The 12,684-nt window shown below is 36.7% G+C and overlaps 1 protein-coding gene across 1 annotated transcript in view; it reads left to right on the top strand.

Moving 5' to 3' along the window:
- Positions 1-12,684, top strand: part of fbxo41 (F-box protein 41) — a 76,998-nt gene that overhangs the window by 45,009 nt on the left and 19,305 nt on the right. Inside the window, exons 4-5 of the mRNA XM_079813001.1 lie at positions 2,611-2,684; positions 9,705-10,072. Of these exons, the coding sequence (XP_079669127.1) occupies positions 2,611-2,684; positions 9,705-10,072 (442 nt within the window). The remainder of the gene's footprint in view (positions 1-2,610; positions 2,685-9,704; positions 10,073-12,684) is intronic.

Raw genomic sequence — 12,684 nt, 5'->3', positions numbered from 1 at the left:
GCAAGAATCAAAGAGATAGTTATGTAATCAGCCAAATATATTATTACTATTAGCATTATCTTAACAAGAACATTCACTTAAAAAAATAAATAAATAAACCCTTTTTTAAGATTAAGTCTTTATAATACAGAAACATTTATCATCACATCCAGAGAAAAACTGTCAACTGTACTCACTTTAAAACCCCGGGCATGCTGAGAAATTGTTTAGAGAATCTTTTAGAGAATTGTGCATGGCCTTTCTAACAGGTTGAGGGTAGGCAGTGGAAAATGCCTGAAAGTGCTTTGTCATGGTTGCAGTTCTGTCTGCAAGATATACAATAAATCTTAATGCAGCGCTCAGTAAATGTCTATTACTAAATACTCATCAATGTACATCTTTGGTCTGTGAAGCTCCAGAGAACTTTTTACAGTGTTGATAAACTGCACTGGTACACTAGTCCTATTTTCTTGAATCCAGAGGGGGTTAAACTGTGGTTGGTTACTCAGCGGTGCCACTGAGTATGAATGCATTGCCTTTTGTCAGAAATAGTGAACGAAATGTAGCAATGAAGTTTTGAACACAGTATGTACAAAGTGTTTTTTTTTTTATCTATTATGTCAGGTTTGGGCTTAATTCAGTGTGTATGTGTGCACTCCACGGTTACTCACTGTCATTTTTAGGCTTCTTATTGACTGTGGCTGGCACATTCAGGCAACACCCTTACATCTCACCCTGCTCTTACATCATTGGGGACCCCTTCGTCACCATGGAAACAGCAATCTACATTTGTCATTTACTCATATATTCTATTGCACACAGCACCGTTGACTCAGCTTGAGTTCACACGCAGCCTGTGTTCCCAAATGCCAGCCACAGCCTTCCGGTCTCCTACTATCTGGAGAGGAAGTACACTCAGTGATGTCAGAAGAAGGGAACAGAGTTTCAGGCGCATGGATGCTGTGATTCGGGACATTTGGCCTAAATTAGAGCATAGACAGGCACTGTGCAGGGTTATGGCAACAGAAAGAAAGAAAGTAAGCAAGAACGAAAAAGATGCAGATTTCTTGTTCTCGTCTCAAGCATTTCCCACAATCCCGGGCAGTTAATGCTGTGCACTGCTTGTGAAATCAATAGTGCTGCTTTCTCTTTCTGCCCCATTTCTGCCGGCACTGCGCCCAGTGTGTGCTTGTGAATGTGTGTGTGCCTTGTCATCACTATGGCACCTTACTTGGCCCATATTTTCTCTGGTGTATCACCTAACCAGCTAGAGCAGTTATTTAAAGGCACAGTTTTCCTATTTCCTGTATGAGTCTAATACATACGTCTGATGAATAAAAGTCATTAGTAGTGAATAAAAGTACTGTGTTCAGAATTTTACATGGAAATCAATGAATGTAGGCCAGGCTGTTTTCACTTTTTCACTCATAGCACCAAAAATTACTTTATAAAAACAAGAAAAATAACCAAATTTCACTGCATTTTGAGATCCTACAATAGACCCTTTTCACAGACTGTGATGACACGTTTTAATGGTTGTTTTAACGTAAATCCGGCAACGTTTTTTGTATTTTCATTTCTTTTTAAAAATAGGTACATTTATAACACTAATACTTTGTATTTTATTACTTTTGCATCAAATTACAAAAATCAAGTTACCGCTGCTGTGAGGGTGTTTCTAATACAGCGTTTATGGGAGTGATGGTAAAATTAGCATATTTCTGTCATTTGAATGCCGTTATCAATCTCACTTTATTTTTTCCCTCTTTTTGAAAGTTGTGGAATCACTATTGTGGAGTTATTTAGCTATTTTAGCAAATGGGCACATTTTTTTTTTTAATGTATTCTCTCATGCACAGCTATAATAGTTAACGCAACTATGATGATTTCTGCTCTGAGAAACACGGAAATGTGAAAAGGGTCTATTGTGAATAAGCCCTTAAATGCAATTTTTATTCAAATGTTTACTTTACATAGGATGGCTGAAATTAAATGAACCCGATTTTAGACAATATTTTCTCTAAAAATTACCCTTTGAAAAGGCTCTCAGTAAATTTGTTAAACTGACACAATCGATCAAGTGAGCATGATTGTCAGTAAACAGTTTGGTCTAATTTTACCAATTATTTGGCCTGGTTGAGTCTTTCAGCAAGGCACAGAAACGCAGGTTGCACCAGGGGGATTGCCCATGTATTTAGTGTACGTACGCTAAGCCAATTTGCATAAAAGTAGCTAAATGACAAATTAGTAATTAGCAAAATGAGTAATCAGTGATGCAAAGCAACCTGCTGTCTCTTTGGGCTGTGCTGTTATTTTGTACTCAGAGAGTTTTGCAACATTAGTGTTAGTTGACCTAGACTAAACCTAGTTGTCATAAAGCATGAATAATGATGCTACAGCAAGTTAGTGGTAACCTCGTCAATAAAGTTTTGATGAAAATGGGACATGTTTTTCCCATGTACTGTATATGAGACAGCTTAGTTTACTATGCTATACCTCTCTTATCTGCTTTGATTCTTTTTATTATATTTACCTGCTGATGTCGAGCTACAGTATCTCTGATGTGTGACATTTTGGAGCATCTTTCTCTCTCATACACACTCACTTTTTTTCTCTCTCTTTCTCTCATAGAGAAATTCCAGTATCTCTGGGGCATCCAGGGGAATGTACCAAGTGTCCGATCGACGTTCCTCCCCCAGCACTGCGTAAGTCTCAGGACAGTAGAATTCTGCCAAATGCTCTAACAATTATTATGCATTTTTATACTTGTATATAACTTATTTATAATTTATTAATATGTAAAAATAAATTAATATGTAAAAATATTAAATGTAAAAATAAATAAATAATTTGTGTATTTATTATTAATCTGCATATTCTCTGGTTCTACCTATAGTCCTAGAGAACAATGATACTGCAGAGCAGCAAGTTTATGTTTTTTTTAATCTACTGTGAGCCATGGGTATGTTGGAGTCAGCCTGGTTTGGGATGTGTCTAGGGAAAATTGCTAGATTGTTGCATTTGCCTCAGGGTTAAACCAGTCTGTAATCTCTCAGCCATGCAGAAGATATGTGAAAAGAGTCCTGTTGCACACAGACACGCACACATAAACACACTGCTGTGCCTAAAGTGCCTAAAAGCACAAGGCCGAAAACAACCAGTACCCAAGTCTCTAGAAGAATAGTGGTGAACACATTTGTTTAAGCTCAGCATCCTTTGATAGTCTTGTTTTTTGTGTTGTATTGAAAGCATGTTAGTGTCAGGTCGGGTTTTGCCTACATAGTGGAGAGTCTTGAGACCAAAATTCCCAGCAATAGTAAAACCTAAAACTTTAATGGATAGATCACCCCCCCCCCCCCCCAAAAAAAAAAAATGACATGAAACAAAGTAAATCACAGAATTCTCATTTTTTTTAATAAATAAAATAATGTTTTAAAGGAACACTCAACTTTTTTTGAAAATGGGAAAATAGTTTTAGAATCCATTCAGCCGATCTCCGGGTCTGGCGGTAGCACTTTTAGCATAACTTAGCATAGATAATTGAATCTGATTAGACCATTAGCATCTCGCTCAAAAAAATGACCAAAGAGTTTAGAAATTTTTCCTATTTAAAACTTGACTGTAGTTACATTGTGTACTAAGACCGACGGAAATTTAAAAGTTGCAATTTTCTAGGCCAATATGGCAAAAATATTACGTAGCACCTGAAAATACTTCCGTCATCATAACGAACGTGACAACCTGCTTGCACAGGGAGTGTGCTAGGGACTATTTTCAGGCGCTACGTAATATCATTGCGCCGCTGCACCCATGGTACGGCAGCAAAGTTCCTTGATTATTACGCAGGAATGAGAGTATAGTATAGTATAGAGAGTATAGGCCTAGAAAATCTGTCAGAAATTAGCGAGATGCTAGCAGTCTAATCAGATCCGGAGATCAGCTGAATGGATTCGAAAACAGCAAAACTCAACTGTTTAACTCTAGGGGAAGATAATTAACAAGACACAGGTGAGACACATGAGGGAATATCAAAAACCTTGGCAACAGAGAGCATGAACAAAGAAAACACAGGAAACTGAACTGAGAACAGTACTCAAAGTTCAAACTAGAGGTGTGTTCACACTTGTAGAACTTTACAACGTGTAAACTAAATAATTTTTTGAGAGATATGACTTGTACCTTCACACTCTATATTGACTTCACACTGCAGATTTAAGGTGTGTTCGACTTGGTGTCTCTGATAATTAGCTTTAAAATGTCAAAGTACCACAAAAGCGTACAAAGATGAATGGCGTGGATGCAGCATAGAACCCAGGCAAAACTGACAATATACAGTTTTCCATTTTATAAATACTGTTTGATGAGAATTTAATTGAACAGATACAAAAAAAAAGGTAGACACCTTGAACATATTGTGAACCACTGTTTTTAAGATGTAATATTAATCTAGTGAGATTGTCTCAACTAGTCAATAAGCATGACTAATATGCATAACAAACACTCATATTTATTTTTAGGTCATCATCCGTTTATGCGATTCCCTGTAACATACCATAACTAACATTTTTGTGGCTGATCTTTTAACAAGTTTCTGATCTGTGAATGAGACAGCGCTGTCCATCTGTTGTGTACGTGCATCTGCACATGGGCCGTATCGAACCATTTGGTGCTCTGAGGGAAGGAAAGCAGGAGCGTGGGTTTGCCCTGAGTCTGCTGTCCCTAAATTGACATCACAGTCTCCAAAGGTCTTCCTCCTAAATCAGATGGGAGAGGATTGAAATGATCTGTTTCTTCATTATTGCATAACCAACATCATCCAGTCAATTATAAAGACATTTAAATAAACAAGTGGCACTAAAAGTGTGGGAACAGTAAGAAATACATACTTTTATTCTGTAAGGATGCATTAAATGCATAAATAAATAAATACATACGCATATATCTGCGTTATTCAGAGAAACCTTGCAGCTGAAGCTATAACGCAGCTTTTCCTACTCTTTAACTATAGATGATTGAATGTATTTAAGATGAAATTAAATGTTATTATTTAATAATTTCATTATATAGATGGATGAAGTATAACTTCTTAACACGATTATAAAGCCATACAGAGTAAGTTCTTTTTGCGTACGTGTGGTTTCAGTTGTTCCTATATTTTTTCGTATAAAAACAAAACAAAACATGAGAACGAATTGTTTGATGAATTATGATTTATTCTTAAAACCGTTGGTACGCACATTTCACGCACAAATTTGTGCGGACGCATCCTTAGTGAATGAGACCTAGTGTTTTTAACTTGGAAATACATCTGAAAAAATGGGTTCCTTTTATATTCAGGGTCTAGGCTTTTACATGTCAATAATACACCTGCCACAATAGGTAGCGGCAAATACGAGTAAAACGTGTGTTCCGCCCAAGACTGATAAACGCAGCGTCATCAAACAACTCTCATTAAGCAGCCAAGAAATACGGTGTGTCAGAGTGTAATGTTAGAAGAAGGTGAGGCCAAAAAGGCTGTATTAAAAATAACAATTTAAAATTACCGCGGCCCTAAAAAAAATGTACAGGAAATTAACAGTAATTAGTCTTGATTGACATCTTTGTACCTTTTTTACTCATAAAAGTGCGACAACTACGTACCATAAGATACTACTATGAACCTTTTTGTGGTAAAAAAGGTTCAAATATGTCCTTTTAAGGGTACTGCCTAAGTGGCAAGCTGTTTTGCACCTTTTTCTCTGTGTGGTGATCAGCCTAAGGAAAAAACATCCCCTGGATTAGATGGGTAATTTGGATCAAACACCTTTTTTTTTTTTTTTTTGACATGCCAAAATCTGTCACTGTGCATAAAAAAGGTGAGAAAGCAGTGATTGTGGAATCTACTGGAAATGAGAACCACAGGTTATTTTTGTGGTATGCCATAAAATGTTTATTTCTAAATGTGGTTGCTGGTGCATTTGACCAGTATTTACCATACTTTTAATATAAAAATTAAATGTGAAAATATGAAATAAAATCAATCAGATTTTGAGTAAGGATTATTTTGTCTATTAACTTGCACAGATTAATTGTTCACCATGACTAGCAATGTGCGCTAACAAAGTAAATAGGGTCAATTTTGATTTCATGACGACTTTAAAATATATATTTTTAATTTCATTGAATTTAATCCTATCACTGCCCTACGGTCCACAGCAGTCCATTTTGCAATAGAGTTTGTAAATCGGCTTAAGGCTTACTTAAGAGGCGGACGTGTTTAGCCATCGCATCCCTCTGTTTTTGTCAGCATCTCTATTTTTGGCTTCAAAAGAAAGGCACAAATATGTAGTTCTTACATGAAGTAAGGGGTGCTGAAACATTACAATATGATACAATATGAAACAATATGATACAATACAGAGACCGCACTCTGCCTTAAATATCTCCTGAATTTATTTTTTTTATGTCAGAAATTTTACATATAAATTCTTTTTAGCCTTTTCTTTTGAATATATGAATGGCTTTTGATATCTCTGCTTACACAGTAGGAATGTGTAATGCATGGCTGGCTATGGCAGTTATAATGTGTCTGCTTCATTTCTAGTAAAATAGAAAAGTAAGTCTGTCATTGTAGTCGGTTGCCTGCAGCGGAGCCTACAGTGACTATTGACAGCAGTAGCACAGTATCTCTTTATTCTCAGGGTTGGCTTTTGAATTGTAACATCTGGAGAGTGACTAAATGTCTGGCTGGAATCCCCTGTGGAAATTCTGTCCCTGCTAAGCCTTGGAGAAGAACATTCCTTACCCACAATCCTATGCTTATGCCCTAACGGTTCCCAGAGTTTAGTGATCTATCTTGTAATGATTAAGGGAAGGTCTCTATGCAGTGGATGTGTTCAGAAGTGTCATACTCAATTAAACTGAAATTGAGTTGCATATTTCTTGAAGGTAAAAAGGATTCAGGAATAATGCATTGACTAAATTTAGTCAGCCAATTTAGTCACAGCTTCTTCAGATAATTTGCTTTAAAATGTCAAAGCTTTTCTTTTCTATACACTATAAAGGTCTGCTGATTAGCTCTTATATACTGAGTAGTTAAAACTCTTTTTTTTTTTTTTTTTTTTTCATGATTGCACCAGAAGTGCATAACACCCCTAAAAGTGTTGATTTAGTGTTGTTTTCCCAGAGCTTCTTCTGAGGAGTGTTTTGATAGAAAACAACAGAGAGTCACTATTGTATGTGCAATAAGGAAATAACCCATTCCTTATTCAGGCTCAAAAATAATATTTGCAAGTTATTAATCTTTCTTCCAAATAAGTGAAACAAGTGAAGTGAACAAAGTCTCTTATTTCTAAATTAGAGGATGTGTGTATTGTAGGAAGTGTGTCTAGACAGATCTGATCATATTTCCTGGTTAACTCTCACTGTTCTTTTTAGACACTGTGAACATAAACCCTGTATCCTAAAGTGGTTTTCAACTGGTGGATGTCGATTTTCGACCCATACAATGGGTTGCAAGACTTTTCCAATAGGCTCATAGGATGCAAATAAGAAGTAATGCTAATATGAAAATGCAACTAACCTTCTAACTGTTTATAGTTAGGATATCAAAATAAAATGTTTAGTTTTAGTTTCATTTTTAGTCATTTTGTAATGTGCCTTTGTCTTTATTATAGGGTTAGTTCACCCAAAAATGAAAATTCTGTCATTCATTTCTCACCCTCATGTCGTTTCAAACAGTGTTAATTTTGACAGCAAATTTTTATTTAGTTTTAGTCATAGTCTTTTGACTAAAATGCCATTTAGTTTTAGTCATAATTTATTCACCTGACTTGTTTTTAGTTTTAGTCGACTAAATAGTACAGACGTGAAGAAATTGTTGAATAAAGTCGATGTTTTTGTTTGTTTTTTTACGCACAAAAAGTATTCTCGTCGCTTCATAAAATTAAGCTTGAACCACTGGTTAATTAAATAGCAGTCTATGGAGCGGTCAGAGAACTCTCGGATTTCATCAAAAATATCTTAATATCTTATTGAACAACACTCTTAAAGTACATCATGTAATACACAATATAAATATAATCAAGTAATGTACATTACAGTGTTTCCCACAGATTGGAAACCAATTTGTGGTGGTGGGCGGGGGCATGGGGCGGGTGGAGGGGATGGGTTCAGTGATTGCCACGAATATCGATTTCAATCTTGATTCAGTATCAATTCATATTTATATAGCCTACTGTACATATAAGGAAAAATAAGTTTAACTATTTTAAACTTTTCTGAAATTATATTTGCTCACATTCAAATAATATTCACTTTTGTGTGCTTAAGTATTATTCAAAATATTAGGATGTAAGTTATTAACTTTTTAAAATTTCACATTAAAAGAAATCTAGTGTTTGATCATGTATAAATATTTATTCAAATGCAAAACCTAAAAATAAGTAAGAAGATATGATATGCAATACTTTGAGCAACTAGATACATATTATTTATTAGTACTGTATATTTATTAAAGAGCCACACAGGCCTCTTTGCATTGGAATTCTCTATTTTAACCTTAATTACTACACTAATTGTAATATAAATAATACAAAATATTTTAAGTGGTCATTAGTGGACCACAATTATTGCACAAATAGTAGGCCTATTTAGTACCAAAATATATCCTCAAAATATTAAATAAATATTATTAAACTAAAATATAGCATATATAGGCTATTTAATAAAAAAATAGTTAAGGTGTATGGTCACATTTGACCACCAATGAGGATGATGTGAACAATTAGTAAGCAATGAGGGCTAAATACAAGAAAAACATTGACATTAATGTAACAATGGTGGGTCTATCATCACTCTTCATAATAAAATGCTCCTGTAAATGTTGTTGATGTAATAATCAATGCACACTATGCTGTACTGTACCAAAACCTGATGCAAACACCTGTACAGTGAAAATGTTGTGTATCCGCGGCTTAAGCCATTCAAATGTATTGACAGCGCGGGTTTGTTTATAACTATTGATCGCTCCGTGAACCACGTGACCGCGCGCCGGGAGATGAGAGCAGGTCGCACCTCTGTTTTTCAACGCCTCTGGCTTTAACTGTTACACATTAGCACCAAAACGCTATTTATTGTTTGCATTTTGTATCAAATTTTAAAAGCTTAGACTTTAATATCAAAAGCAGGTTAATATCAAGAGACGCATGAGTGACAGAGAGATTGAGGGAGAGCGGGGAAAGGAAATGAACAAACACGCTGCGTGTTTTAAATAGCGTAAAAAAGTTAATGAGTAACGACACGCAATATGTGGCGGCCGGTGTTGATTCTGTGGCGCACCGCCACGAATTAGTCTATGTGTGGGAAACACTGCATTATATATTATAACAAATGCCTGAAGGCGCCAACGGCCTGGTGATTGTTGTTACACCTTACAGCACTATCTTATCGTTGTTTAATATTGGCCAAACTAAATTTAATTCAAATGTCCACTTTACATTTAATATTCGGTCACGTATTTGCAATAGAAATGCTACAGCCACTGTTATTTGTTTTGAACAATAATTTTTTTGTATTTTATTGTTTTATTTCAGTGTTTTATTTTAAGGATTTTTTGTAGGTTAAACAATTATGATTCTTTGTTTGGTCTCCACTAGTCCAGTAATTCCTTTCATGAATTAACCACAGCATTGTGCCTGACTGCTTTTCTCTTTGCTTCCCTTTCCCCTTGTGCTTTTGCTAAACAGTGCATCAGGACGAGGAAAATCTGCGTCCCAGGGTTCAGGAGGTTATGACAGTGACAGTGTGGACCTCCATGCTCTGGAGGACTGCCCTGATGCTCAATACTACCACGTCCAATGCCGACTTGGGGAGGGAGGCGGAGGTGGAGGAGGAGGAGGAGGATACGAAAGGACAGGTGCTTCCCGGAGCTGGGGTCTCCGCAAACAGGCCATCCAGAACTGGCAGCGTCGCCCATACCGGAACAGCACAGAAGGAGAGGAGGGCGACGTGTCTGACGTAGGATCCCGCACTACAGAGTCCGAGGCCGAAATGTGGGAGCAAGACAGGAGAGCAGAGCACGGGGGTAACCGGGGAGGATACAGACTAGCTACAGGTGCGTCATTGACCTGCTTGGACAAGATGAGCATAGAAACTTGTCCCAGGGTTTATTATTTTTTATTTCGAAATGTTGGTGGAAGAGCATGGCTCATCTCTCAGGGAACCTAATTCCAAATGCATAAATGCAAATGTCCTTTTCTGCTTGTCAATCATTTAAAATATAATCTGGGGCAGAAATGGGCAAGCTCTGTCGCAAATGCTGCTATGGCTGCAAATGTCATTTAGCAATATGTAAGTTTATGAGTTAACAGTTTGTAGAGCAGGCCCGAGGCCATAGTACTCACTCTCCAAATAAAGGTCATGTATAGTCAGGTCAGAGGACCAGGACGCAAGCTGAGAGAAAATAGGTCACGTGAACAAACTGCCGCTAGGAACACAGGCCAGAGAGCAGTAGAGAGTGTGTGTCATGGAGCAAAGAGTAATGAACACAATTTTCCACCTACTGACTTACAGGTCATTGTGGGAAGAGCGAAATGAGTAACCAATAGTCTGCTATATGCTTGCATAAATAATCATACTACATTCAGAGTGTGACTTAAGGCCATGATACATTGATTAAGGCTCATTTGTGCTGTTCAGGGGTGTGTTTCCCCAAAGCATTGTTTACCAACTATGGTTGCAAGCTCTGTCATTAACAGCATAGTTCAACCAGTTAGTGTTTCCCAACACCTGTTATCTAACAAACATTCGTAAACAGCATTGCAAGTTGAGTGGTTGGAACGACAGCTCTCGACCTGTGGTTAGATGCGTAGTTTATTGTTTGCATGACATGTGGACTTAATAAATCCTTAGCTTGAGCAAAATAAGCAAGCTGACATTCAGTACAATCTGTATCTTTTATTTCGATTAGATACGTCTTTTAGTTTGTCAAGAGATTTAAAGCAGCGTTTTTTGAATACGCATGTGTTTACTTGCTCTAGTCTACGTAAGAATGAGCCTATGATTTAATCTGGAAATAAATAAGAATTAGTCCTTAGGTGCCATGTCTGAAATGTATAGCAAAATATCTAGCATTAATTCAATCTCAAACTGATTGTTTCAAAGAAGTTATTACTCCTCCAGTGCGTGACATTACCAACGTGGTTGAACAAACAGTTATGACTAGCTAGTTGATTTCTTCAACGATGTATTGTACTATGGTAGTTGAGCAGCGAGTCACGTCGTTGTACGGTTTTTGATAATTTTCACAAAAATGTCATGGCCCATAGAATATTTGTTGAATGAATATCTGAGCATGCAATATATCAAAAGAAAGAGCAGACCCTCTACTTAAAAAAATTTTTGAACAAAAAACTGAGAAAATCATGTTTTTGTCAAAGACTAACGTTAAGTTACATCCAGATCAGATTCAGAGCAGTGATCAAACACAGAGGGAGTAGATTCCATCAGAGTCCATCAACAGCCCTAATACTTGCACAGTCCTAGAGCTCGTCCTGGGTCGACATTTCATTCAGTAACATTAGATAGTTTTGATTTATATGATCTTTAATGTTGATGATCACGTTATTTTACATATGCATCTGCTTGCATATGATCGCTTGTTTTTTGCGTCTTCCTCGCTTGTGTTTTGATCAGGAGATTCTCATTCAGAAGATGCGTAATTACGCCTCCTAGCATATAAGAGTGAAAACACGGAAACACAGAAAATTCCGTGTTTGGCAGGGAAGCATTTTCTCACAAATATTGGAAAGACAAAAAATTCAGTGTTTGGTGGGGAAAGAGTTAAATGAGGATATGAATGTAATTAATAATTAACATTTTTCAATAGTGTGTGTGTGTGTGTGTGTGTGTGTGTGTGTGTGTGTGTGTGTGTGTGTGTGTGTGTGTGTGTGTGTGTGTGTGTGTGTGTGTGTGTGTGTGTGTGTGTGTGTGTGTGTGTGTGTGTGTGTGTGTGTGTGTGTGTGTGTGTGTGTGTGTGTGTGTGTGTGTGTGTGTGTGTGTGTGTATATATATTATTTATATATATATATATATATATATATATATATATATATATATATATATATATATATATATATATATATATATATATATATAATATATATATATATATAGACACACACACACACACACATACATGCATTCTTACATACATGTATATATTAGGGCTGGGCAAATTAACGCGTTAACGCGGGCGATTAATTTTTTCAGCTTTAACGCATTAAAAATATTTAACGCAAATAACGCAGCGTCCATTTTTATATCCATTTTTGCCTAGCGTTACATTATATGCTCACGCTCTTATTCATGTAAATGCTTCCAAGCGCGACAAGACTGTTGTATGTCAATGTCCTGTCTGTGTGTGTGTGTGTGTGTGTGTGTGTGTGTGTGTGTGTGTGTGTGTGTGAGTGTGTGTGTGTCAATGTCCTGTCTGTGTGGCTGCGTCTTATGTCTGCTAATCGAGGGACACTCTGACACACACACACACACACACACTAGTCTCGACGTGTGAGACGGATGCTCACATCGAGTTCTCTTTTGCTCTTGAACAAACAATAACGACAACATAGAGAATTTTGAGTATTCTCATATTAGGAGTCTTAAATTAGTCAAATAACGTCTTAAATGAACTTAAAGAGTTGTGAGGAAATGAGATGCATGGGACAG

This window comes from Gobio gobio (genome assembly GCF_949357685.1).
Source record: "Gobio gobio genome assembly, chromosome: 3".
NCBI classification, from domain to species: Eukaryota; Metazoa; Chordata; class Actinopteri; order Cypriniformes; family Gobionidae; genus Gobio; species Gobio gobio.
Note: the sequence above shows the minus strand (reverse complement) of the source record. Positions and strands in the feature narration are given on the sequence as shown.